The 23,121-nt window shown below is 50.6% G+C and overlaps 1 protein-coding gene across 1 annotated transcript; it reads right to left on the bottom strand.

The window, feature by feature from the left end:
- Positions 1-710: 710 nt before the first annotated feature.
- On the bottom strand, positions 711-14,860 carry Scn2b (sodium voltage-gated channel beta subunit 2). Its single transcript, XM_041638487.1, has 4 exons — positions 14,616-14,860; positions 6,950-7,116; positions 6,458-6,668; positions 711-5,922 (listed from the first exon to the last, which is right to left on the bottom strand). The coding sequence occupies exons 1-4, from the start codon at positions 14,683-14,685 to the stop codon at positions 5,723-5,725; spliced, it is 648 nt and encodes a 215-aa protein (XP_041494421.1). The 5' UTR covers positions 14,686-14,860; the 3' UTR covers positions 711-5,722.
- Positions 14,861-23,121: the final 8,261 nt, after the last annotated feature.

Below are 23,121 nucleotides of genomic sequence, written 5' to 3'. Positions count from 1 at the left end.
ATGATCTTTGTCTTGAACATTGTTTACACTTTCAGCGTGTGTGTGTGTGTGTGTGTGTGTGTGTGTGTCTATATGCAGGAGTTGGTTCTCTCCTTCTGTCATGTAAGTCCCAGGCATGGAAGATGTTGGACTTTGTAACAAAGTACCTTTAGCCTCTTAGCCTTCTCTCTGGTCCTTGAATGTCTGAAGGCTGAGTCAGCACTATGTGAATAGGATACCATGATACAAATGCAGATGAGACAGAGGCTGCCAGACGGAGGCTTCCCAGCAGCCACCCTCTCCACTGAAGCTGCACTGGGGCTCTCTGACCAGCTGCCATCCTCTCTTTCTGGATTCCAGAGCAAGCCCGAGAGCTGACTACCTAGTCAGACACTGCTAAGAAGCCGGGAGCAGGAAGGATGGTCCATCTGTCTATGGGAAGAGCAGGCGGCATCGGCAGAGCAGCCAGCCTTGGGTGCGTAAGGGTCATCTTCATCCCAGAAGTAACCGTAAGCGGATGCTCCATTTTTTTTTTATTTTTTTATTTATTTATTTATTTTTTTTTTTGCAATGTGGGTGATTTTGAGGCCCTCAGATTCAGCAGGATGCATGGTGTCCGGGCAGTGAAAGGGCATCAGGGCTTCCCATCAGACTCCCAGAAAAACCTTCCCCTCCCCCAGTCTCCTCCTACCCCTACCCTGGAAAACAAACAAACAAACAAAACAAAACACACCACACTAGAGAGATATTCAGGGGAGACAGTGTGTTTATTGCAGCCAACAGATCCAAGCAACCATACAAACCACTAAAGAAACTCAGCCTGCTCCCAGCAGTCAGGTCTCAGAAGACCATTTGTTTAAGCTTCTCTCCCCTCCCAACCACTCCTTCCAACCGCCAAACAGCATGTAGAACCTAGACATGCATAAGCGCTTGCTATGCAGCTGGGCTCTCCCCCAAAGCATGAAGAACATTCCATAAGGAACCTTTGGTGAATCTACTAGGAAACACTGAGACGTGGTTATGCCCTGGCCCCAACAGTGTAACTTTTGGGGTGGGCATAGTGAGATGTTTTATATATGCATATATAATATATCTATACCTATATAGAAAGGCTATGTACAGTCACATCAGCAAGCGTCAATAAAGGAAGACATCAGCAAGAGGCACAGCAAGGCCGTCTATCCTTAAGACATATGTAGGAAGAAAGTTTTCTTGGTTTATCACCCGTTCCAACTGCACCAAGCCATTCCTATGACCTGGGACTAACTTCTTTGGACCTGGCCGGTATTTCCACCTGTCTGCCTCCTTTACCTGATCTTGTAAATATTTAGCAGCCCAACTTTCCCAAGGAGACTCGCAGGCAAACGTGGACCCAATCAGCTTTTCCTTTTTTATAAACTGGGAATAACTGATGAGTTCATCGCTGGAGGGGCAGAGAGCTATTTCCAAAGCCAGTTCCAAGGCACCTCAAGGCATTTTCAGTCCTGAAAAATTGTGCTTTGTTCTCATAAGCTAAATCCCATGGGTTAGCCAGCCCATCTTTCTTTGCAGTGGCCCTTAATTAGGAGGAAGAGGCAGATGGGATGTGTGGCGGGGGTTCGGGGAGGGCAGGAAAGGCAGGAGTGATTGAGAACACAGTGGTGGGAGCATGCAGCCAGCAGTGGAGCCCAAAGCCCACGCAGCAGCGAGAGAGCAGTTTGCAGGCGTAAGCTGGGAAGCAAGGTTGAGTAAGGCTCCGGTGGAAACATCTCACGGTTTCCCACCTCACCTCACAGAAGCCTGGCTTTGTTCCCAACCTCACAGCCCAGAGGCCCTAGAGGAGGGTCTAAAGCCGCTCCAGAAGAAAGTGAACAAGAGGGCAAGCACCTAGGGCAGAAACAGCTCCTGGCGCAGCCTGTGGGGTCCAGAGACAGCATTGTTCTCCCTTGCTCTCCCTGGACCCCACTCCATCTGGGCAGAAAAGAAAAAGACCCCAAGAGACTCCAGCTTCTTAAAGAGACAGACCTTCTTTAAAACAACCCTCAGGGGATCTCACAAGTAGCCCACCTAGTGTGAGCAAAGTCAGTGCATCCTGAGAGAAGAGGGCATGTGCAAGGTGATGAGAACTCACTATTCCAAGCGGGCGAAGTATATACCACCACCTCTGGTTCCAGCTGCTTTGAAGTGCCCACCACTCATCTCTCCACCCTTAGCTGGCTGGCTTGAAGGATAAGCAGTGCCTACCTGCTCCAGGCATTCTGGTGGCTTAGCCTATTCCCTTTGGTGGTATGTTGCCTGACAGTTAGGTACTGAGCCAAAGAGTGTAGAACTTTCAGAAGGGCTAGATTCACCTTACTGGGAGTTCTCTGGTTGGTTAACCATGCTCAACCTCCCTGACCCCTCCCAGTGGTACCTTCCCTCTTCCCTTACCCTCTTACTTTCCCAAGCTCCACATTTGAAAGCCTTCTTCCTTCTCCCCTGACTCTCTTGTGGAATCAGTGGCTACGGAGGCGAAAGTAGATGCACCAAAATGTTAATCTTGGTCCTACCATGCAGATCTGGCAGTCCCTAACCCTGTTATGGCTTTGTAATTCTCCTGGCACCCAGCACAGTGCCTGGCATAGAGCAGACGCTCAAGAAATGGTTGTTGAATGGAAGTGAATTAAAGGGAACCTCCCATCTGCTCTCATTGTCTCTTCTAGTTGGCTATCTGATAAGCAGAGGCAAGGATTGGTCCCTGAGACTGTCATGGTCCTGTATCCACCACACTCACTCCTTACCCTGGACAGCTAACTCCCTGAGCTTATAGGGGCTGAATTCCTGGGAGGGGAGCAGGGCTAGATGAACCCCACCACCACCACACACAAACACCTTCTAGACTTGAGGTCCTCCCACCAGGAAGCTCTGTTTGTTCTAAGTGGGGACCAGGGAGCCAGAATTGGGCAAGACCTTCCTTCAGCTTCTGTTGGCCACTTCAGTCTCCTGATCTGTAGGAGGCTCTGGGCATCTCCCAACACCATGCTCTCCAGTGAGCGGTTTCTACCCCGCCTTTCTCCCCGGCTCTAGACTTAGACAAGTTCCTTATGATGATAGTAAAACGGCAGTGAAAGTTGGCTTCGCACAGAGCAGCTCTCTCCCCTGCAAAGGGAGTTCTGGGGCAGTGAGTGCTCAGAGGCTCTATGGAGTCCTCTCACATTGCCCTCCAGCCTTCTCTTTCCTCTTGCCAAAAACCAGATGGAAACCCTGCCAAAGGCAACTAGAAACCCCCAACTGAAGCCCTGCAGGAAGTTGCTCTCTATACACACACTACACACACACACACACACACACACACACACACACACACACATACACACACACACACACACGAGTTCTGAGCCTTGGCTGCTAGTGGCTGAGACCTAGGTGATCATCTTGATTGAGAAGGCAGCTAAACGTGTTTGTAATGAAGCCAGCACCCCTTGGTCCCCTAGCAGATTCCAACAAAGGTCTCCTGCTGAGGGTCCCTAGGGTGGGGCGTGATTCTGCTGGGGGATCAGTAGGGGGGGTATGATCCTGATGGGGGAGTCCCTAGGATGGTACATGATCCTGCTGGAGGTCCCTAAGGTAGGGCATGATCCAGCTGGGGGGTCCCTAGGGTGGGGCATGATTCTTCTGTGGGATCTCTAAGGTGGGGGCATGATCCTGCTAAGGGGTCCCTAGGATGGGACATGATCCTGCTGGGGGGTCCTTAGGGTAGGGCATAATCCTGCTGGGGGTCCCTAGGGTGGGTATAATCCTGCTGGGGGTCCCTAGGGTGGGGCATGATCCTGCTGGGGGTCCTAGGGTGGGTATAATCCTGCTGGGGGTCCCTAGGGTGGGGCATGATCCTGCTGGGGGTCCCTAGGGTGGGGCATGATCCTGCTGGGGGGTCCCTAAGGTAGGGCATGATCCTGCTAGGGGTCCCTAGGGTGGGGCATGATGCTGCTGGGGGTCCCTAGGGTGAGGTATGATCCTGCTGGGGGTCCCTAGGGTGGGGCATGATCCTGCTGAAGGTCACTAGGGTGGGGCATGATCCTGCTGGGGGGTCCCTAGGGTGGGGTATGATCCTTCTGGGGGTCCCTAGGGTGAGGTATGATCCTGCTGGGGGTCCCTAGGGTGGGGCATGATCCTGCTGGGGGGTCCCTAGGGTGGGGTATGATCCTGCTGGGGGTCCCTAGGGTGAGGTATGATCCTGCTGGGGGTCCCTAGGGTGGGGCATGATCCTGCTGGGGGGTCCCTAGGGTGGGGTATAATCCTGCTGAGGGTCCCTAGGGTGGGGCATGATCCTGCTGGGGGTCCCTAGGGTGGGGCATGATCCTGCTGGGGGTCCCTAAGGTAGGGCATGATCCTGCTGGGGGTCCCTAGGGTGGGGCATGATGCTGCTGGGGGTCCCTAGGGTGAGGTATGATCCTGCTGGGGGTCCCTAGGGTGGGGCATGATCCTGCTGAAGGTCACTAGGGTGGGGCATGATCCTGCTGGGGGGTCCCTAGGGTGGGGTATGATCCTGCTGGGGGTCCCTAGGGTGAGGTATGATCCTGCTGGGGGTTCCTAGGGTGGGGCATGATCCTGCTGAAGGTCACTAGGGTGGGGCATGATCCTGCTGGGGGTCCCTAGGGTGGGGCATGATCCTGCTGGGGGTCCCTAAGGTAGGGCATGATCCTGCTGGGGGTCCCTAGGGTGGGGCATGATGCTGCTGGGGGTCCCTAGGGTGAGGTATGATCCTGCTGGGGGTCCCTAGGGTGGGGCATGATCCTGCTGAAGGTCACTAGGGTGGGGCATGATCCTGCTGGGGGGTCCCTAGGGTGGGGTATGATCCTGCTGGGGGTCCCTAGGGTGAGGTATGATCCTGCTGGGGGTTCCTAGGGTGGGGCATGATCCTGCTGAAGGTCACTAGGGTGGGGCATGATCCTGCTGGGGGTCCCTAGGGTGGGGCATGATCCTGCTGGGGGTCCCTAGGGTGGGGCATGATCCTGCTGGGGGTCCCTAGGGTGGGGCATGATCCTGCCTGATGCTGCTTTTTCAGCAATGCTTCTGCAGCATCCCCAAGAGAGCGGTAGTCAACAAAGAACCAGAGTCTCCCTGGGAACAGCTAGTGATGGAAATGAGGCCAGAGCCAAGTTCTCTGGGTCAAGGCTCGTGTCCAGGAATGCCCCAGCCCCAGCTTTCCTTGAGAGCCCTCGAAATGCATTTGACTTTAAATACATTTTTAAAAATGCGCCCCACAAATGGCAGGACCCCACCTTCATCCCCAGCCTGATGGTTGTTCTGTGCTGGGAGTAGCCAGAGGAACACAGCAAAGTCACCATGAGTCATTCCCATGGTGCCTCTGGTCAGCACAGAACACCCTCCCCGCATACATACACACTGCTGCCCCCACAGTTTAAACCATCATCAGACCAAACCGTAGACAAGATGAGCAACCAGCCTCTTCTCCCACTGCCCTCCTGCCCCTTCCCATCTTTGGGACCACACACATAGTCTTTCTTCTGCAAAGACTGACAGGCTAGAACCCTTCTCTGCTTCCCCAGGGCTTGCATATCTCAGACACCAAGGCAGTTTTTGGATGAAAGGGAGGGAGGTCACCCTTGGTATGGGTGGTGGGGGGATGGGAAGTGAGGCCCCAGGTCGATCTGGGGTCCTGTTTGAGAGAAGCACACCAAGAGAGAGCAGGCAGGGTCACACTGTACAGGGCAGAGAGTGAGAGGACACAGGACACAGGGAGGGGCGTCGGGGCGGGCTGCGGTTACTTGGCACCGTCTTCCATGTTGCCCTCACCGTCCGTCTTGCCCTCCTCCTCAGTCTTCAGGTCATCCGTGCTCAGCTTCTGCTCCTTTTTCCTCCTCACGCACTTGACCACCATCAGCACCAAGATGACCACAGCCAAGAAGCCCCCCACTGAGGCACCCACAATGACCGCCACCGTGGAGTCCCGCTCTGGGGGCACTGAGGAAAAGAAGTAGAGCCGTAGAGCTGGGGAGAAGATGTCCTGTCTCCCCTGCTCCCCAAAATATGAGGGACTCTGATTTGACTCATCTTCACGGACAGGGCATTAATCAAAATCAAAGCAACCTAGACCACTGACGGCTAAACATCCCTACCACCAAGCTTCCTCAATGAGCACCTCCAGCCCCAGAGTGGAGTATTCAGGATTGTGGACTTTGAGATCAGACCCAAATTTGATTGTAGGAGTTAGGGATTGTATGATATGCTCGAACCCCAGTTTCCTCGTCCATACAATGGGCATAATAGCTCCAGTCTCCATGGGTTTTGTGGAGGAAAAGAGGCCAAGCCTACAAAAGCTGCTGTTATTGCTAAGGGCTATGATTGTGGTTGGCTTGTTCCCTCAAGGCCAGAGAGAAGGCTTGGAGGCCTTCCACCAGCACAAGCACCTGGAGATGAGACAGGCTGCCAGTCTCTCCCTGAAGTGCCGAAGCTGGGGAGAAGGGTCAGTGTCTTTCAGCAGCCCAGCCCCCCTTACCTTCCAGAAGGACCTGCAGGTAGATCTTGCCATGGCCACGGTGGCGGTCCGGTGGGTTGGTGATATAGCAGTTGTAGATGCCTTCGTCTTCCAGCTGCACGTTTTTCAGGGTCACCGACACGTCATACTTACTTGGGTTCCCGGAGAACTCTACACGGTCTCCAAACCGCTCCAGCTTCAGGTTAATGATCTTCATTCGGAACTGGAGGAACTGGGGTGTCGGGGGGTGGGGTGGGGGGAATAGCAGGGGCAGATGATTGAGCAAGGAGCTGTGAGGATCATAGGGACACATCCGACTCCCATGAAGAAAGGGGGTTTAGCCTCAAAAGGGCCATTCAGTTGTGGTGACATCATGCCCTCTGTGTCAGACATCCTACCCAGAGTCCTCTGAGGCCCTGGTCTAGGGCAGATGTAGGGATGGGAGTGTTGGGCTTTATGCTTTCAGGGCTTTTGCTTCCCCCCACACACACTTCCTCCTCCACTGGGACTTACCATCTCCTCTGAGCAATTGCTACATTCCTGGTAAGTCCAGTTTAGAGAGAACTGCTTGTGGTTCACGGTGTAGCAGGAGTTGAAGGTACAGGGCAGGCGGGTGTCGGACCCATTGAGGACACTGAGAGTGGTGGGGACTGTGACTTCCATGCTCCGTCCTGGGGGTACTGCAGACAAAACCATAATCTCGTGAGGATGCTGGGAGACTGGGCTGGAGGGTTGCCGCCCCTCTATAATCCGTGGGGGGTAGATGGAGAGGGGCAGAACAGTGGCGTTAGGGGGCACTGGCTGGGCGGACAGCTGCTGTTGGGAAGGCAAAGCCCATGAGGGGCACCAGATGTGGTCATCAGGAGGAGGGGGCAGAACACGGGCAGAGGAAAGCCATCGAATACTCTACCAGGTTGTGGACAGCCAAATGGCCTCAACCTTTTCTAAGCAGACTCCCTACTTGCCTCTACCTTCCCTAATGCCATTTCCCTGCCAAATAAGAGGCTTCACTGGGCTCGCCTTGGTTTCCCCTTGTTCTCCAGATACTTCTGGTCATCTTGACTGTGCTAGAGCCCCTCTGCCAGGGGAAGCATCATTGTCCCTGTGGGGCAGGCAGCTAAAGCGTGGTGAAGGCTGGGAAAGCCTCCCTCTCGCCTAGCCCAGCACAGGCGTCTGGTCATCCCCAGGCTCTCTCAGACAAGAAAGAGGGCACACAGGAAGGACAAGGAGTCCCAGGAGAAGAGGTGTCACTCTAAGGACCTGCTGATTGGCCTAGGGGATGAGCTCGCCTTTGTAAAATGTCGGCCTGGACACATGACAGCAAAAAGCCAGTTCAAGTTGGCAGGTGTCAGGGTAAAAACAGAAATTTCTTTGAGGTCCTGTCTGAGGCACCGGACTCAGGTCAGGGCCTGGGTGCTGCTAGTCAGAAAAGTGCCACTAGGTAGGGTACTCTAAGCAGAGCAGAGCTTAAGGAAGACAGGTGAGCTGCCTAGGGCCCAGCAGTCACAGAGACTTGTATTTTCGCGGGCTGAAAATACCTCCTCAGGTGGACCCAGGCTGCTTCAGATTAGCCCTGACCTTAATTCCAAGATCCTTATCCAAGACTGTTAAAACTTCACTCTGAAAAATTAATTTAGTATTAACAGGGCTGGGAGTTGCTCAGAGGCAGACCCAGCAGTGGCAATCACCATCACTCCCTCAGTCATGTTCATTTCTGATTTCGTCATTTTTTTTGTGTGTGTTGGTTTTTTTTTGTTCTGGATTTGTTGTTATTGTTGTGTTGCTTTGCTTTTTTGTTGTTTTTTTTGTTTTTGTGGGTTTTTTGTGGTTTTTGTTTTTGTTTTGTTTTGTTTTGTTTTGCAGGGTTGGGGTGTGTGTGGCACCTCTTATAGTCCAGGCTGTCCTGGAACTAGCTCTGTAGCTAAGGATGGCATTGAACTTCTGACTTACCTACCTCAGTTCCTGAGTGCTTGCATTCCAGGGGTGTGCCATCCCACCCAGTTTATTTCCTGCTGGAGATCAAATACAAGACTTCATGTGTGGTCGGCAGGCACTTTCCCGACTGAGCCACATTCCCAGCCTTCATTCGTGCTAGCAAATCTACTGTATGCCGGGTGTACAGTCTCAGGCCCTGGCAGTTGCTACTAGGAAGCAGAGTCACTACACTGTGGGACTTGTATTCTGGTGAGGGGGCATATAACAACAAAAAATAGGAATGTGGTTGTCTGGAGCATTACATGACGTGGACTGTACGGACTAACATATGGCAGAGGGCAGTTGTTTTATTCAGGGAGTTCAGGGAACAAGGCCCCGAGAAAGTGAAATTCAGGAAGCCTCTAAAGCAAGAGAAGGAACGAGCCCTTTGGGACTATCAAGGGCCACATCCTCGTGGCGGGGATGGACCTTCTTCACACATCTGAGACAAAACAAGTCAGGGCATGGTAAAATCTGACATCAGAGTTGGGCGAGGACCCAGTCAGGGGGCCAAAACACAGGAGTTGGGATGATTCTGGGGAGTTTAAGGGTGGGTGTGGCCAGCTGAGATGCCAGCTGAGTGAAATTTACAGCTACAGATTCAGGCAGAAGCATGTCCTCCCACACACACACCTTGGTCCCACTTGGATTCTATTCCAGCTCTAGCCTCAATCAACTCTAAGAAATGTAGGCAGACTCCTTCACCTCCCCATGTCTCAGCCCCCTCCTCCATAAAACCTAACTCCGGACACTGTTGCCTGGTGGCTCAGCAAATGGCGGCTGCTATTAACCTCATTCTCCTTAAGTTCCGTTTGGGGAACAGAAAGAGAGCAGGGCATGGCGGGTGGGGGAGAGATCTCTAGACCTCAGAGTAAACCTACAGACAGACTCCCTTGAATTTCAGATCTAGCTAAGGAACCAGGCCTCATTCCCAGACACAAGTACCGCAGCCCTCAGGCTGTGAAGCTAAGCCTGCCCAGAGCGTTCTTCTGCTTGCTCAGGCCAACCCCGCAAAGCTCAGAACTTAAGGACAGGAGGTTCTGGACTGCTGGCTGGGACGGTTCCTCCAAAGCCCGGACGAGGGTAGACCTATGGACCTCACCTGCAGGGCCAATGACTCTAGCTGAGCATGGAAGTGCTCACAAGAGGAACGGAAGCTGGGGAGGCTAATGGGGTCCCTCCCAGGAGGGACGGAGCCCCGCTCCCGCGGCTCTTGCACTTTCATATCCAGCCTAAAAGTACCTGGCTCGGTGCCAGGCGAGGAGGAGGTGTGCAGAAAATATTAACACCGCCCCGACTCTGCAGAGGCTGGGAAATCTGAGGGGAAGAACTAATGGAGGTTTGTCCTGAGTTTGCCTCCAATGCTGGACATCCCAACCTCTCCGGTCCCTTCCTCGAAAAGGGCTTCCCGTCCCCCTCAAAGGCGCTGAAACGAACTAGCTCGGCAAAGTCCGCCCTCTCCAACCTGTCTCGCCCTAGCAGTTGAACTTGAATGTCTGATTGACATATCCCTTCATCGTCTCATCTAGAAGAAGCCACCATGCCACTATGGCAGGCGGCAAAGTTATAGGGAGTCAGAGGCGTTTTCCAGGCTGGTGCCTGGAGACAGAGAAAGGTGCAATGCGGATTCCCCCTGCATGTGCCCTGCAAGAGGCACGAGATGGAATTCGTGTGCCCTCTAGTGGCCGGAAAGGTCAATTATCGAGTCCCACCAGCAGAGAAGAAACCCCGGAGCCGGCCCCAAACTAAAGAAAGTCGGAACTAGGGGAACCTCCAGGGTTGTAGATGAACTGCAGTCCTTTTACTTTGAGGACAGGGGACAACGAGACACTCTGAGAACAGGGACAAGCTGGAGCTAGGAAGATGACTCTCACCTTCTGATCCAAGATTCAGCCCAAGACCTCATCAGACTCTCAGAGGTTCCAATCTCCCATCAGTTTAGGCTCTCATTATGTTCAGGAAAGCTTTGGGCAAGGTCAGAGCTCAGTAAAGCCCAGTGCTTCTGGAAAGTAGACGGATCCAGGCCCACTGAAAGGCCCTTCCATCATAAGCGCCTTCAGCGCTGCCGCCGGCTCGGTTTTCCATAGCTACCTGGCCGAGTACGCCATAACCGGCAAGCGTTTATCTATTGCCGGTCGCTTTCAGATGAAGAAGTGGGGCACAGAGAAATCAAGCGGCTAGCCCTAGTTCACTGCCAGGAGGTTATGAAACTAGAATCTGAATCCACGCTACCTGGTTCCAGAAAGGGCTGAGGTGCGGAGTCGAGCTGGCTGGGGATGTTATTGTCATTCCAAGTCGTCCTAATGTGTAGCAGACGGTGTTCGATTAAGGAACTCACTCCACAGTGGGAATCCAAGACTTTCCTAATTCCTATTTGGGACCAGGTCTGAGGTCTAGGTCTTGTGATTACCAACTCACAAAAAGAAGGTGATGGGAAAAGGGATGTATAATGGTATGACAACCCAGGACTGACCCAGCTGGGTCCTTCAGGCCCTGACCATCAACTGTCCTCCCTGGCCCATCCTGCAGAGACCCTGAAACTGGGCTCTTCTGCCAAACACCGTTACTTCTAAAATCTGGAAGTAAATTCCCATTACTCCTCCTTCTAGCCCTAAAGCAGTCTATAAGTTTTATTCTTGAGGAGAAAAAAAGGAAAAGGGAAGGAAGGAGAATAGGAGAGGAGGGAGCAAAGAAGAAAGGAGGAGGAGGAGGAGGAGGAGGAGGAGGAGGAGGAGGAGGAGGAGGAAGAGGAGGAGGAGGAGGAGGAATTGTTCTGTGGGGCAGCCCCTGCCTCCCAGACAAATGTGACATGAACCCCACTTCCTCACCAGCCTTTGTGCTCACTCTCCTGCCCAGGTCCCCGGGCAGCCAGCATCAGCTGTACTCATGTTCCCTACCTCCTGCTGCTTTTAGGGCTGAGTTCTGGCATGGGGTGCAGCTTCCAGATGGCCCCAGCTGCACACTGCAGCTACCTCTTCTGCCAGATCCCCTCCCTCCACGTGACCCAGTGACCCCAACACTCTGATTTTCCTCTTCCTTCCCCTCCACAAGGCCCTTGTCCACATTTTTGCTTTAGGATGGGAAGTTTGTCCATCCTCCTCCCTGGAGTTCTTCCACATAAACCCCAAGCCCCGTTCATAAGGCCCAGCTTGCGTGACATCCTCCCCGGTGTCTGGTTCTCTCCCCAGCCAGGTTCCTATTTCTTCCACTGCCTTAGAGGCCGAGCGGCAGAGTGATCAAGACTGGGACTCTAAAGATCTTGATATGAGCTTAGGCAAGACCATCAACCTTCCAGTGCTGCAATGTCCTCGTCTGTAATACAGGGGATTCCAACACTACTGAAGCTACTGTGACAGTTCTGACGTGCTCTATGAGCAAAGCTCAGCACAGCGCCCGCCCGGTACACAGCCGTTAGCGAGAGGTGACTCCTGGCACTATCATTAGACCTGACACTCTTCCAACACATGCAATGCTGAGTTGCTGTTATTTGTGTGGCTGTGTCTCTCAAGAGGCCCTGGGCAACCCCTTACTCCTGTTGGCATCCCTGCACCGAGAAAGGCATATAGCACACAATGAGTGCTCAGTTAAATGTTGTTGCTGGGGCTGGGGGTAGGAAAGAGGAATTCGCCTCCACACCTAGGTCCCACCTTTAGCTGCAAATATGTGTGGGCAGACTGAGTAAGGACCACACTCCCCTCTCTACGCTCCCTCTAATATAACCCAGACTTTTTGATTGCCAGGCCAGCAACTGATGAGAAACACTGTGAACTTCTGTCATGAGAAAGCTGCTTGCCACCTTTACAGTCATCCCCGCATGTCCCTCCTCTGATGCATCGCCTTTCCTAACATCCGTGACATCCCTCCATCCCGGTAATCCGGTAATCCGTGCTACCACAGCCACCCAAGTTCCATTGCCCAGAGTATGATCTGGCAGAGGTATGCCTCCCCGCAGCTTCAAGATCAAGGTCTCTACTCTCATAGGCCTGTTGAAATACCCACTCTTCCCACAGCCCTGGTGCACAGACCCCTTCATCCATGCATTTCCCTCAAGCCCAGGTCAGCTGGTGCTGTTGCCAGGGCCCCTGGCCTCATTGACTTAGGTATGGCTGTGGTAGACAGACTCCATCTAGCAGGAGGCTAACTCCTGAGAGGAGACCTTGGCCTCCAGCTGTGGCTGTGTGTGTGTGTGTGTGTGTGTGTACTGCTCACTTCCCCACCTCTTTTAGCCTGCACTTGAGATTCTTCTACCAATTAATGCTAACAGAGCAGCATCGTTTCCTTAAGGTTGGGGGCAGTAGAACTCAGTGTTAAAGAGAATGTGCTAGGTCAGTCATGTGGGCGTTCAAATCTCAGCTCCCTTATGCCAGTCACATGACCTGATTGGATGAGTTACTTAACTTCCCCTTGCCTCTGTTTCCGCCTTGGAACATGAATAGAATCATAGCGTCTACCTCAGATAACTGCTTGAGAGCTAAAGACAACACATCATGCCATGGCTCAGGGGAAGCATCCAGAAAGATCTGTCACTGTGGGACCCTGCTATGTGTCAGGTCACAAGCTCACCAAGCATGAAACAGTCTCCACAGGACAGTGATGTTCAGGGTGGGTAACATCTTGCCCATGGTTGTGAAGCAAAGAACAAAGATAACTTTAAACTTAGGTCCAGCTTCACAGGAAGGAAGATGTTAGATCCTTATCTTGCAGGCTACCAGAGAGACATTTGTAATAGGGAAGATGTCCACCTACAATCTTTGGACTGGACCCTCAGGCACTGCTGAGGAAATTTTATAGGTGTTGTTTCTTTTTTCTTTTTAATTTATTTGTTATGTATACAGTGTTCTGTCTGAATGCCAGAAGAGGGAACCTAATCGAATTACAGGTGGTTGTATGTAACCACCATGTGGTTGCTGGGAATTGAACTCCGGACCTCTGAAAGAGCAGTCAGTGCTCTTAACCTCTGAGCCATCTCTCCAGCCCCTTCTCATGGAATTTTAAGAATAAGAATAAAACTGTCCATAAGGCAGGTTTAAGTCAGGTGGTAGTGGTGCACACCTTTAATCCCAGCACTCAGGAGGCAGAGGCAAGCGGAACTTTGTAAGTACAAGGCCAGCCTGGTCTACAGAGCAAGTTTCAGAACGGCCAGAGCTGTACAGAGAAACCCTGCCTTAAAAACCAAAAAATAAAACGAAACAAAAACCTAAAAAAAAAAAAAAAAAAAAAAAGCAGGTTTAGAGCCCAGCATGGTGGCACTTGTCTATACTCCTAGCACCCAGGAGGAGACAGAAGCAGGAGAATCACCGAAAGATCAAGAGGAGGACAGCCAGGGCTACATGGTGAGAACTTTTCTCATGGGGGGGGGGTTACAAATAGCCTAGCCCACCTGCCTGCCTAGTATGAAGTCTCTGGGTGTTCAAATATGAAACTGACTTTAAGGCCATATGATAAGGGGTCTCTGTTCTGAGACTGGTGTTGAAGTACCACACCTTGTTCATCCATAGGCTCCATTTCTATTAGTCTCCTTTTTCCTGGATCCTGGACACCTGACCTCTCCTCTGTTCCATCCGGTTCATGCCCGGGGTGCCTGCCCCAACTGCAGCTTTTCTGGCGTCTCTCCCCCATCCTGAAGCCCATCCTCATGCCTCACCCTCAATTCCTCCCACACACATCCCAACAAACTGGTGGGACAGACCCAACTTTCTGCCCCCAACTCTCCAGAAGACACTCTCCTAACCCTTTAAATCCACCGGACTCCAGGGAACAAGGCTCACAAAAGAGACGTTTTAAATAAACCAGCAACTCCTAAGAGCTCTCATCAGACATAGCTGAAAATGAAAATTATGCTAATAATGAATAATAATAACAAAACGAAGAGGAAAATCCCCAAATAGAATGCAGAACAGCCTAACTCTGCCCCACCCCCACACAGGTCCACTTAGGGGGAAATCCGAAGGAAAAAACACCTCCTGATTATTTTGACCATTTCCATCCCCAAGCAACAATCATCCGCTAGTCAACATTTCTGTGACCGAGTAGCCCAGCATCCTGAATCCCAGCTAAGTCCCAGGTCCCCAGCACGCCTGGTCCCAAGGACACAGAGGGAAACGCTCACACTCCTCCTTCCCTCCTGCCCCCTGCCCCCTCCTCTTTCAGCTGCAGCTGCTGCGCTTCTGACCCTTACGAGCATGCAGATGTGGTTCTAACTTACCCAAAGTGAAAAACAGACTGAGCCCCGTGAGACTGAAGGCAGGGCGAGGTAGCCAGGCATCCCTGTGCATTTTCAGAGACTGTGATGTTAGGCGGGTGGGCTATGGGAGAGGGTGATTGAGAGACCAAGGACCACAAGGGAGGAATGGTTAGAAGCTAAGAAAGAAAATGCACGGATGTACTTCAAAGACATATACAACATTAAGGAAGCTTTATTTCCATCTCTCTAATATGGCCGACTTGTGTGTGGCTGCTAAAAAGAGAGGGGGGTGGTGTGTAAGGGAAAGGGAGAAAAAAGGGGACTGGAGTAAATATTGTGGTTGGTGGATTTTAAAACGCAGGTGGGAGGGCATAAAAAAGATATTCCTGGAAGAAATTCAGTTGCCAGAAATTTTTACCCTCCAAACTAAGAACTAAATCAGACCTTGCCTTTCTACAGCACTTGAAATGATTTTTAGGTTTTGAAATTTGTGAGAGAAATCTAGGTGAGATGGTACATGCCTGTAATCCTAGCAGCAGGGAAGCAGAGACAGGGTTGCCCTGAGTTCGAAGCTAGCCTAGGCTTCAGAGCAAGACTCTTTCAAGAGAAGGAGAGCAGGGAGGGAGGGAGGGAGGGAGGGAAGGAGGGAGGGAAGAGAATAAAATGAAAGGAAGGAAGACTGTTGGAACCATCCACCTATTTCAAAGGGCTGTAAGGAAGTCCTTTTTATCACTTAGAAACACCCCAAGGCCAGGGAGATGATTCAGAGGCTGAAGGTGCTTGCAGCCAGGCCAAGCCTGATGACCCAAACTGGCTCCTCTGGAATGCACCTGGTAGAAGGAGAGAGCTGCAAGTGCCCTCTGACCTCAATACACCTGCAGTGGCACCTGTGTGCTCACAAGCTCTCTCTGTCTCTCTCTCTCTCTCTGCCTCTCTCTCTCTGTCTCTCTCTCACACACACACGTACACACACACACACAAACACACACGTACACCCTCTAGGAAAGAATTGTTTTGTGTTATTTGGGCAGGGTTCAGGGAAGCGAGCAGGAGGCTCTCAAGAAGTAGAACTTTCTCGTTGCTCTAGCATTTCAGCAGCAAACAGAACATATCAAAGAAGGCTCATGCACAGACACCTAAGAGATTAACAAGGGAATAGGACGTGAACCCTTGAGTGACCTTGACTCAAACTAATCTATGGGAAAGGAATATTTTTGAGACAACAAGGGCAGTAAATATAAATTGCACATTGATTGTATCAACAAATAATTTCTTTTTAAAAAAAATTTGTTATCTATCTTCATGCACACCTTTATGACAGAAGAGGGCATCAGATCCTACTATAGATGGTTTTCAGCCACTATGAGATTGCATGAGAATTGAACTCAGGACTTCTGGAAGAGCAGCCAGTGCTCTTAACCACTGAGCCATCTCTCCAGTCCAACAAATGACGTCTAATGCTATCAGGTGTCATAAAAATCGCGGTATCGTGGTTTTGCCAGGCAGTGGTGGCGCACGTCTTTAATCCCAGCACTCACGAGGCAGAGGCAGGTGGATCTATGAGTTTGAGGCCAGCCTGGTCTATAGAGTAAGTTCCAGGACAGTCAAGGCTACACAGATAAACCTTGCCTTGAACCTCAGCTCCCCTTTCTAAACAAAAGAAAATCATGGTTTCCTTTGTAACGTGCTTATCTGTTAGAGATACAGTTACAAGTGAAATGAGATACTAGCTGGAATAGACTCTTAAATATTCCATGAAGAGCACAGATGAGAGAACAGGTCTGGGCATCACCAGAGGCCGAAACATGTTTGGTGATGTTGGAGGTACATTATTTTGGCTTCGCTGTATGTTTGAAAGTTGTTGTTTCAGAGGAGGGGAAAACTACAGGCTTTTCACAAGTAGGAGAACTTGGGGTAGAAGTGGCCCTAAGCAAAGAAGTGAACAGAGTCAAGCGTACTGCAGGTCCTAACCCAGCAATTGCATGCATATATCTATGAACAAGGAGGGATCACAAATCGATTGTCTGGTTTACGTGAGATTGTTCAGGGTGCTGATCCACCTCAGGATTCCACATGGTTTATCACTGGGCAAGGGGACACCGAGCCCTCCTGAAGGTGATGCAGTCAAGGAGTAGGCTCTGTGCATAGCTGAAGCCTGATAGTCACTAACCAGGAGGTGCCTGACCACCCAGGGACAGGACTGGAGAAATGAATGTATTTATAGAAGAACCAGAGAAAAGGGAGTGAAGCCCAGCCAGGTCTCTGAAGCTGTCCTAGGGTCATATGAACCAAAGCCAAATGTTGCTTCAAGGCAGGGCTGTGAGATGGCAGAGGAATGACAGGTGCTGATGGTGCACAGACCCTCTGTCCCCAGTTCTCCTCCAGTGCCCAGCCTATCACCCTAGGGCTTCGAGGCCTCTCCATGGTGCACAGCTCACAGGTGTGTGCCCAGAGGGCTAGACTGGCACCACTCAGGTCTCCCGCTCTGCTCAGGCCCATCCAGCCAAGTCCCGGTCTGCAGTACCAACCAGGTTGCTGCAGACACTTTTCAGCCTAGATCCGCTTGCCAGAAATTTTTAGTTTGATGTAGCCGGCCTCCTCCTTTTTTTCTTAATGCAGCCTATGGTGCCTTGTGAGGCCCAGAAACGGAAGGAAATTGCTTTCCTATCTCACTTGACCTCATGCTATGTCTGGAAGCTTCTATTTAATAGTCAACTGAAGCAAGAAATAATTCTAAATTTCTCTGCTTCTCCCTAGAATTTGGCTAAAAGTCACCAAGTATTCAGACTTCAAAGAGCTTTGGTCCAGCTCAGACCTCCAGGATCAAGGGCCAATAGCAGCCAAATCAGGGGCCGAGGAGAAGGAGATAGGGGCTAAGTGAGCCTCCCATAGCCCAGTGGGGCCCCAGGAAGCATCTGTTGCAAGGGGGACAAACCTCCCCTAGGAGCCAATGGGAGACCAGGAAGCAGAAACTCAGAGGTGTTTTGCAGCCTGATGACACGGGTAATCAAAGATGGACGTTTTTGGAAGTGAAGCCCTGTGGTTTTGGCATTCCTGCCAGGTGCCGTTTATCACTGAAGATTTGACTGGACAGCATTCAATTACCTGCCCTGCTGGGAGAAGTCGGGTTAGAAATAATCCGAACGAAGGCAATTTCCTTCTGCCTTTAAACTGCGTAGTCCAGGCTACAGGCTTTCACGTGAGAGGCTAATTTCTTAGCGTGTGGTCCCCCGCTGGCCTCTCCGGCTCCACTTGGGAACTAGTTAGGAGAGAAGAGCCATAGCCTCATGCCACGCTCAGGAAGTTGAGAGCTGCATGCTCTTCAAGACCCTCAGGAGATTCTTAAAGGTAGTAAGTTTTCACCTTGGTGGGTCTGCAAGCAGCAATGAGAAGCCAGATTTGGGGATTTAGCCAAAAGAGAAAGATGCACAGAAGTGTCGGATCAATGCCATCTTCAGTCGACCTGCAGAACCCGTGGCAGCTTGTGCTGTCCAAGGCGGAGATTCATTTTACTCAATCTCCCCTTCACCCTATCCCTTCATAAGCCAGTCCATGTCAGACGGGGTTTTTGTTGTTGTTGTTTTGTTGTTTTTTACCATGCACAGAGCTTCCATCGCTGCCTCGGTAGTTTAGAAATTCCCTTCCTCCCCCCAATACTCAGCAAGTCCAAAGACTCCAAAATCTGCTCCAAAGCTGGAGGTGAGGTTCAGTGACAGAGAACAGGCTTACATGCTCCATGCCCTGAGCTCAATCCACAGTGCGTGTGCATATTCGTCTTCAAACACACTCACACACACACACACACACACACACACACACACACTCCTACTCCAAAACCATCTACTCCCTGTTCTCCTCATTGCCTCTTCATTCTGTGTGTGCTCTTGTGACCCTGGACACATTCCCTCATTCCACACACTCAGGAATTATAATCCCTCATTGTCCACAGAAGATACAGCCTAAGACACACACGCACACCCCATCCCAGTGGATACCAGACACAGTGGACAGTACCAAACCACTTCGGTACCCAGACAGAGAATGTGACAACAGAGCTAGCGAGTCATGAAGGGATGTCTTACATAATATGGATACATTGGACAAAGGAAAAGGGTACCTGTCCAGCCTGGGAAGACTCAGGAAGGCACAAGATTTCATCATGCAACTCAGCTTAAAATTTACTAAATAGAAAATTCCAGAAGTAACCAATTCAGATCTTCAGCTCACAGTTGATCACCGCTACCTGAAACCACAGACAACAAAGCACGGATGTTGTGGGGGCTGCTGCATGTATTTATTGGCCCCACGTGCTAGTTGCCAGGTGTGAAACCAGAGACCCAGAAATAAAAAAGATACGCATGCCTTTGCGAGCGCTCCTTCTAGACAGGGAGATAAAGTTGCAAAGTCCCAGTTGACCATGATGCATGCAGCCCCGTCTGCTGGGGGGTATAGTAGCAAAAGCACCCCTAATATTGTTGCCGTCTCTGGGCTAACAGGAATATGGCCAGTGTATACCCACGCTGCCCTCCCAGCTAGACTGCAGCACTTTAGGGTGTGTGCGTTGTCGCTCTGAGTGCACCATGGGCCTCTGCTGACCCCGGAGCAGATGAGAAGTGGTAGATGCCTATGGATATATTTGGGGAAAGTATAGAAATTCCACCAGCCTGACCATCCAACCAGGTTCCCTGTGCAGTCTCCTCTCCTTTCTGGGCATTCTTGTCAGCAAGGACTTGATCCATATAGAGTTAGAGGCATAACGCCATGGCAAAAGGCCTAAAGTAGGTGTCTAAGAGCTTCAGATCTCTGAGAGAAGAGAAAGCTTCACATGAAAGAGAGGACAAAAAAAAAAAAGAATTCAATCAAGTATAAAACCATCTTAGAAGATTCAAGAACTAAATTGCTCAGGTGAGAGTCAAGCAGAGCTTGGAAGGAATGCGGATTTGAGCAGGAGGGATGGCAAGGAGCATCCCAGGCAAGGCTGTAAAGGGAGCCAGCTCAGAAGGGTCAGAAGCCAAAGGGGCAAAGATGAATGGAGCAGGAGGCACATGTCTGCTTGTCGGGTTTTAAAGAGAGTGGCACGGAGGTGCAGCACAGACAAGAACACGGGATAGAGGCAGAACACAAAAGATCACACACAGGCAACAGTGGTCTTCTGTTCCTATTCTGAAACAGGTACATCACTGTTATTCTTGACATCATGAGATACTGGCTTTGTGGGGAAATACTATTTCATTTCGTTTGCATTTTTTTTTTTCTCGAAGAAGAAAGGTTCTGTGACTCTGGTTTTACAGAAGTAGTCACAGATGGCCTGACCTCCCTTGAAGAAACTCTGACCACATCTGCAAATCAACTGGCCAGGTCAGCAGTCCTGAGAAATATCCTCTATGCTCAGGAAGAAGACTACCGGGCTGGGTTAGAATACAGTATGCTTAAACTCTCTTTGGTTCTAAGAAACTAGGGTGTCAGTGTCAGCATAAGACCCCAAATGCACACACAAACAAACACACGCACACACTCATGCATGCATGCACGCACCTAGCATTTTGGGAAAGATAGTTGCACATATAAACACATATTCATACTAGCCTAGGCAAGGTCAGGGTAGCCAAGGAAGAACAAAAGGAAGGGGTGCTGAGCCTTTTTGCTTGTTTGTTTGTCTGTTTTTCTTGGCTATCCTGGAACTCACTCTGTAGACTAGGCTGGCCTCAAACTCAAAGATCCACCTGCCTCTGGCTCCCAAGCGCTGGGATTAAAGTTGTGTGCCACCACTGCCCAGCTAGGGCTGGATCCTTTCAAGGAGGCCCAGCAATTGCCTCCAGTGCCAAGAGTGGCTTCTAGAATCGCTGGAGTTCCCACCACCTCAACCCTTGGAACTGCTTTCTCTTGGCAAGGGCCTGCATGCTTCTGGAAGCCTTCGAGCATGGTAGTACCTGGTGTTCTAGGGACCAAAACTACTGAAAATTCAAGTAGAAAAACTGCTGCTTGAAGGATAAGGAGGCCCGGCTCAGTTGGTCTCCAGCAGCCTCATGCCCTCCAACATGGGCTTGTCTCAGTTCCCCTTGCCTTCCTGCCCTTGCCTGACTACCCATGGCTCCCTTACATGCTCTTTCTTTGGATGGGAAGAATTGAGGAGTCTGGTTAAATGGCTGTGCTCACAGAAATAAAAATTAACAAGAGATTGGGACCAGAAAACACTGTCATCTACACCAGTCAATTTTGCTATTCAGACTGAATGTTAGAGCCCTGGAGAGATGGCTTAGAAGATAAAAGCCCTAGCTGCTCTTCCAAAGGACATGAGTTCAATTCCCAGCACCCACGTGGCCACTTGCAACTGTCTGTAACTCTAGTTCCGGGGGATCCAATGCCCTCTTCTGGCCTCCCTAGGTACAACACATATGCAGTAGTCAGGCAAAACATAAAAATAAACATCACATAAACAACAAAAGAACCAGTGACCGAATGGCAGAAAGTGGAGAGAGGAATTGAACTGGGTAAAGAAACTTGACCTGGCTAGCCGGCTCAGCCCAGGCACAATTGCCTAAGTACTTCGTTTGGTCATCACGGGGGAATTCTTGGGCTGGAGCCATGACTCCCTGGTCAAGGCACTTGTTACTCAGCCTGACAGCCTGAGACTCCTAGTTACATTTTACCAACTGAACCCACTGGCGTTACTGGAGTAGAGAACACCTCAGCTGAGCAACCACTTCCATCAGACTGCCCACAGGCAGTCTATAGGACATTTTCTTGATTAATGGTTGATATTGGAAAGTCCAGCCCACTGTGGGTAGTGCTATCCCTGGTCAGGTCATCCTGAGTTGTACACAAAAGCAAGCCGAGCAAACCAGCAAGCAGATCTCCTCCATGGCCTCTGTTTCAGTTCCTGCTTCCAGGTTCCTGCATTGGCTTCCCTGGATGACCGACTGTGAGGTGGAAATCCAAGCCAAATAACCCCCCTTTCCTTCCTCAAGCTGCGTTTGGTCATGGTGCTTACCACAGTGACAGAAGGCTAAGTAGGACACCAAAAGGACCCGCACAGTAGTCAAAAACCAACTGCTACAAAAAGTCCTCTGACCTGTAGAAGCAACACAAATTTAACCCCGTGAGTCTCCACTGTTATGTAAGAAAGTTTTGATTTAGCATGGTTTGCCATATGATTTTTTCCTGTTTGGTGCTGATGTGAAAGCCACGTGCATTCACCAAGCTGTCCTGTGAGGTCGGAGATGTGTTATCAGCAGGCTGGTGACAAGTGATGCTATCTTCTCGCTCAGTCTGAGCAATGACACGTCACCTCTCCCAGGCAACCACATGATCAGAGCAACGAGGGACACCCAAACCTGTATAGCGCAGTGTTGGGATGTTGTGATGCTGTACAGGTTAGCTGTGTTAGATGAAGTTTAAACTCAGGATGTTTGTACTTCATGATGACCGCAATCCTTTCTAAGTTAAGAGGATTTATGTGGGAAAATAAATAAAATAAATGTTTTGGTGTAAAAAGGAAGAGGCAGGGCCAGGACTCAAACACAGCCACTTAACCCCAATCCATCTCCCTACAACTGTCTACCTGCATGCTGCTGGATTAACAGTCAACCCTCTGTAGAAGAAGGCTACAGGCGAGCAAACAGGCAGGTTTTCTGTGGTCTCCTGAAGTGCTGGATTGGTTTTAGGCAATGTTGGTGTTTGCGAGCTGTGGATCTACCTGAATTTTGAAACTCTGTGTCTGTATATAAAGGAAGGTTTGTGCGGAGCTTGGGCTGGGATAGAGATGTGGGGTTGCCCTTCCTCCTCGGCTCCAGTTGCTGAGCCCAGAATGGAAGCCAAATGGAAGGGGTCAAGTTCAAGGCTGGATGTATCTATGTTTCTGCAGCGTGCTCTCCAAGGGTTAAGTGTACCACCCATTCTCAAGCTTCTTCTCCAGTTAGTCTCAGACCCAGAACAACAGATGTAAAATCACCTCACCATCCATCCATCTGATTCTGTGTCCTGAAGGCTGTTCTCCACTACACACACTGTTTAAGGAAGTAAAAGGGCACTCCTTAGCCCAAGAAAGAATTTAACCTAATAAGCCACAAATGAAACCCCTTTCTCTATGACTAATTCAGCTACGGAAAGTCCCAAATGCTGCTATGTCCCAGATAGGATGCTGCCTTCGACGTATGTTGACATAATCCTGTGTCATTAGCAGATTCTTTCTGTGGCCCCTGAGGAACAAGGAGAGATATTTGGTGACTCTTCTCTATGGTTAACCAGAGTAGATGGTAAAACGGAATAAACTTATAGCAAGTATGTGATGTTTGGAGAGTCTGGGGGATCATTTAAAAATGCAGCTGTACTTGAAAAAGAATCAGGAATCAGAGATTCCGGCTAGTAGAGTGGACTTATCCCAGCCCTCCAGGGGCTGAGGCAGAAGGACTCTCCATGGGTTTCAGGTTACCCTGGGCTACAGAGCCAAACCCTTCTCTTCATGTCCATTATATTTTATTTTATGTATACGTGTGCTTTGTTTCCGTGTATGTCTGTGCACCATGTG

The sequence above is a fragment of the Microtus oregoni genome, unplaced genomic scaffold (assembly GCF_018167655.1).
Source record: "Microtus oregoni isolate MIOR12 unplaced genomic scaffold, Mior012 000055F_ref0000237, whole genome shotgun sequence".
NCBI lineage: Eukaryota > Metazoa > Chordata > Mammalia > Rodentia > Cricetidae > Microtus > Microtus oregoni.
The sequence above is the reverse complement of the archived record's forward strand: the minus strand, read 5'-3'. Positions and strand labels throughout refer to the sequence as shown.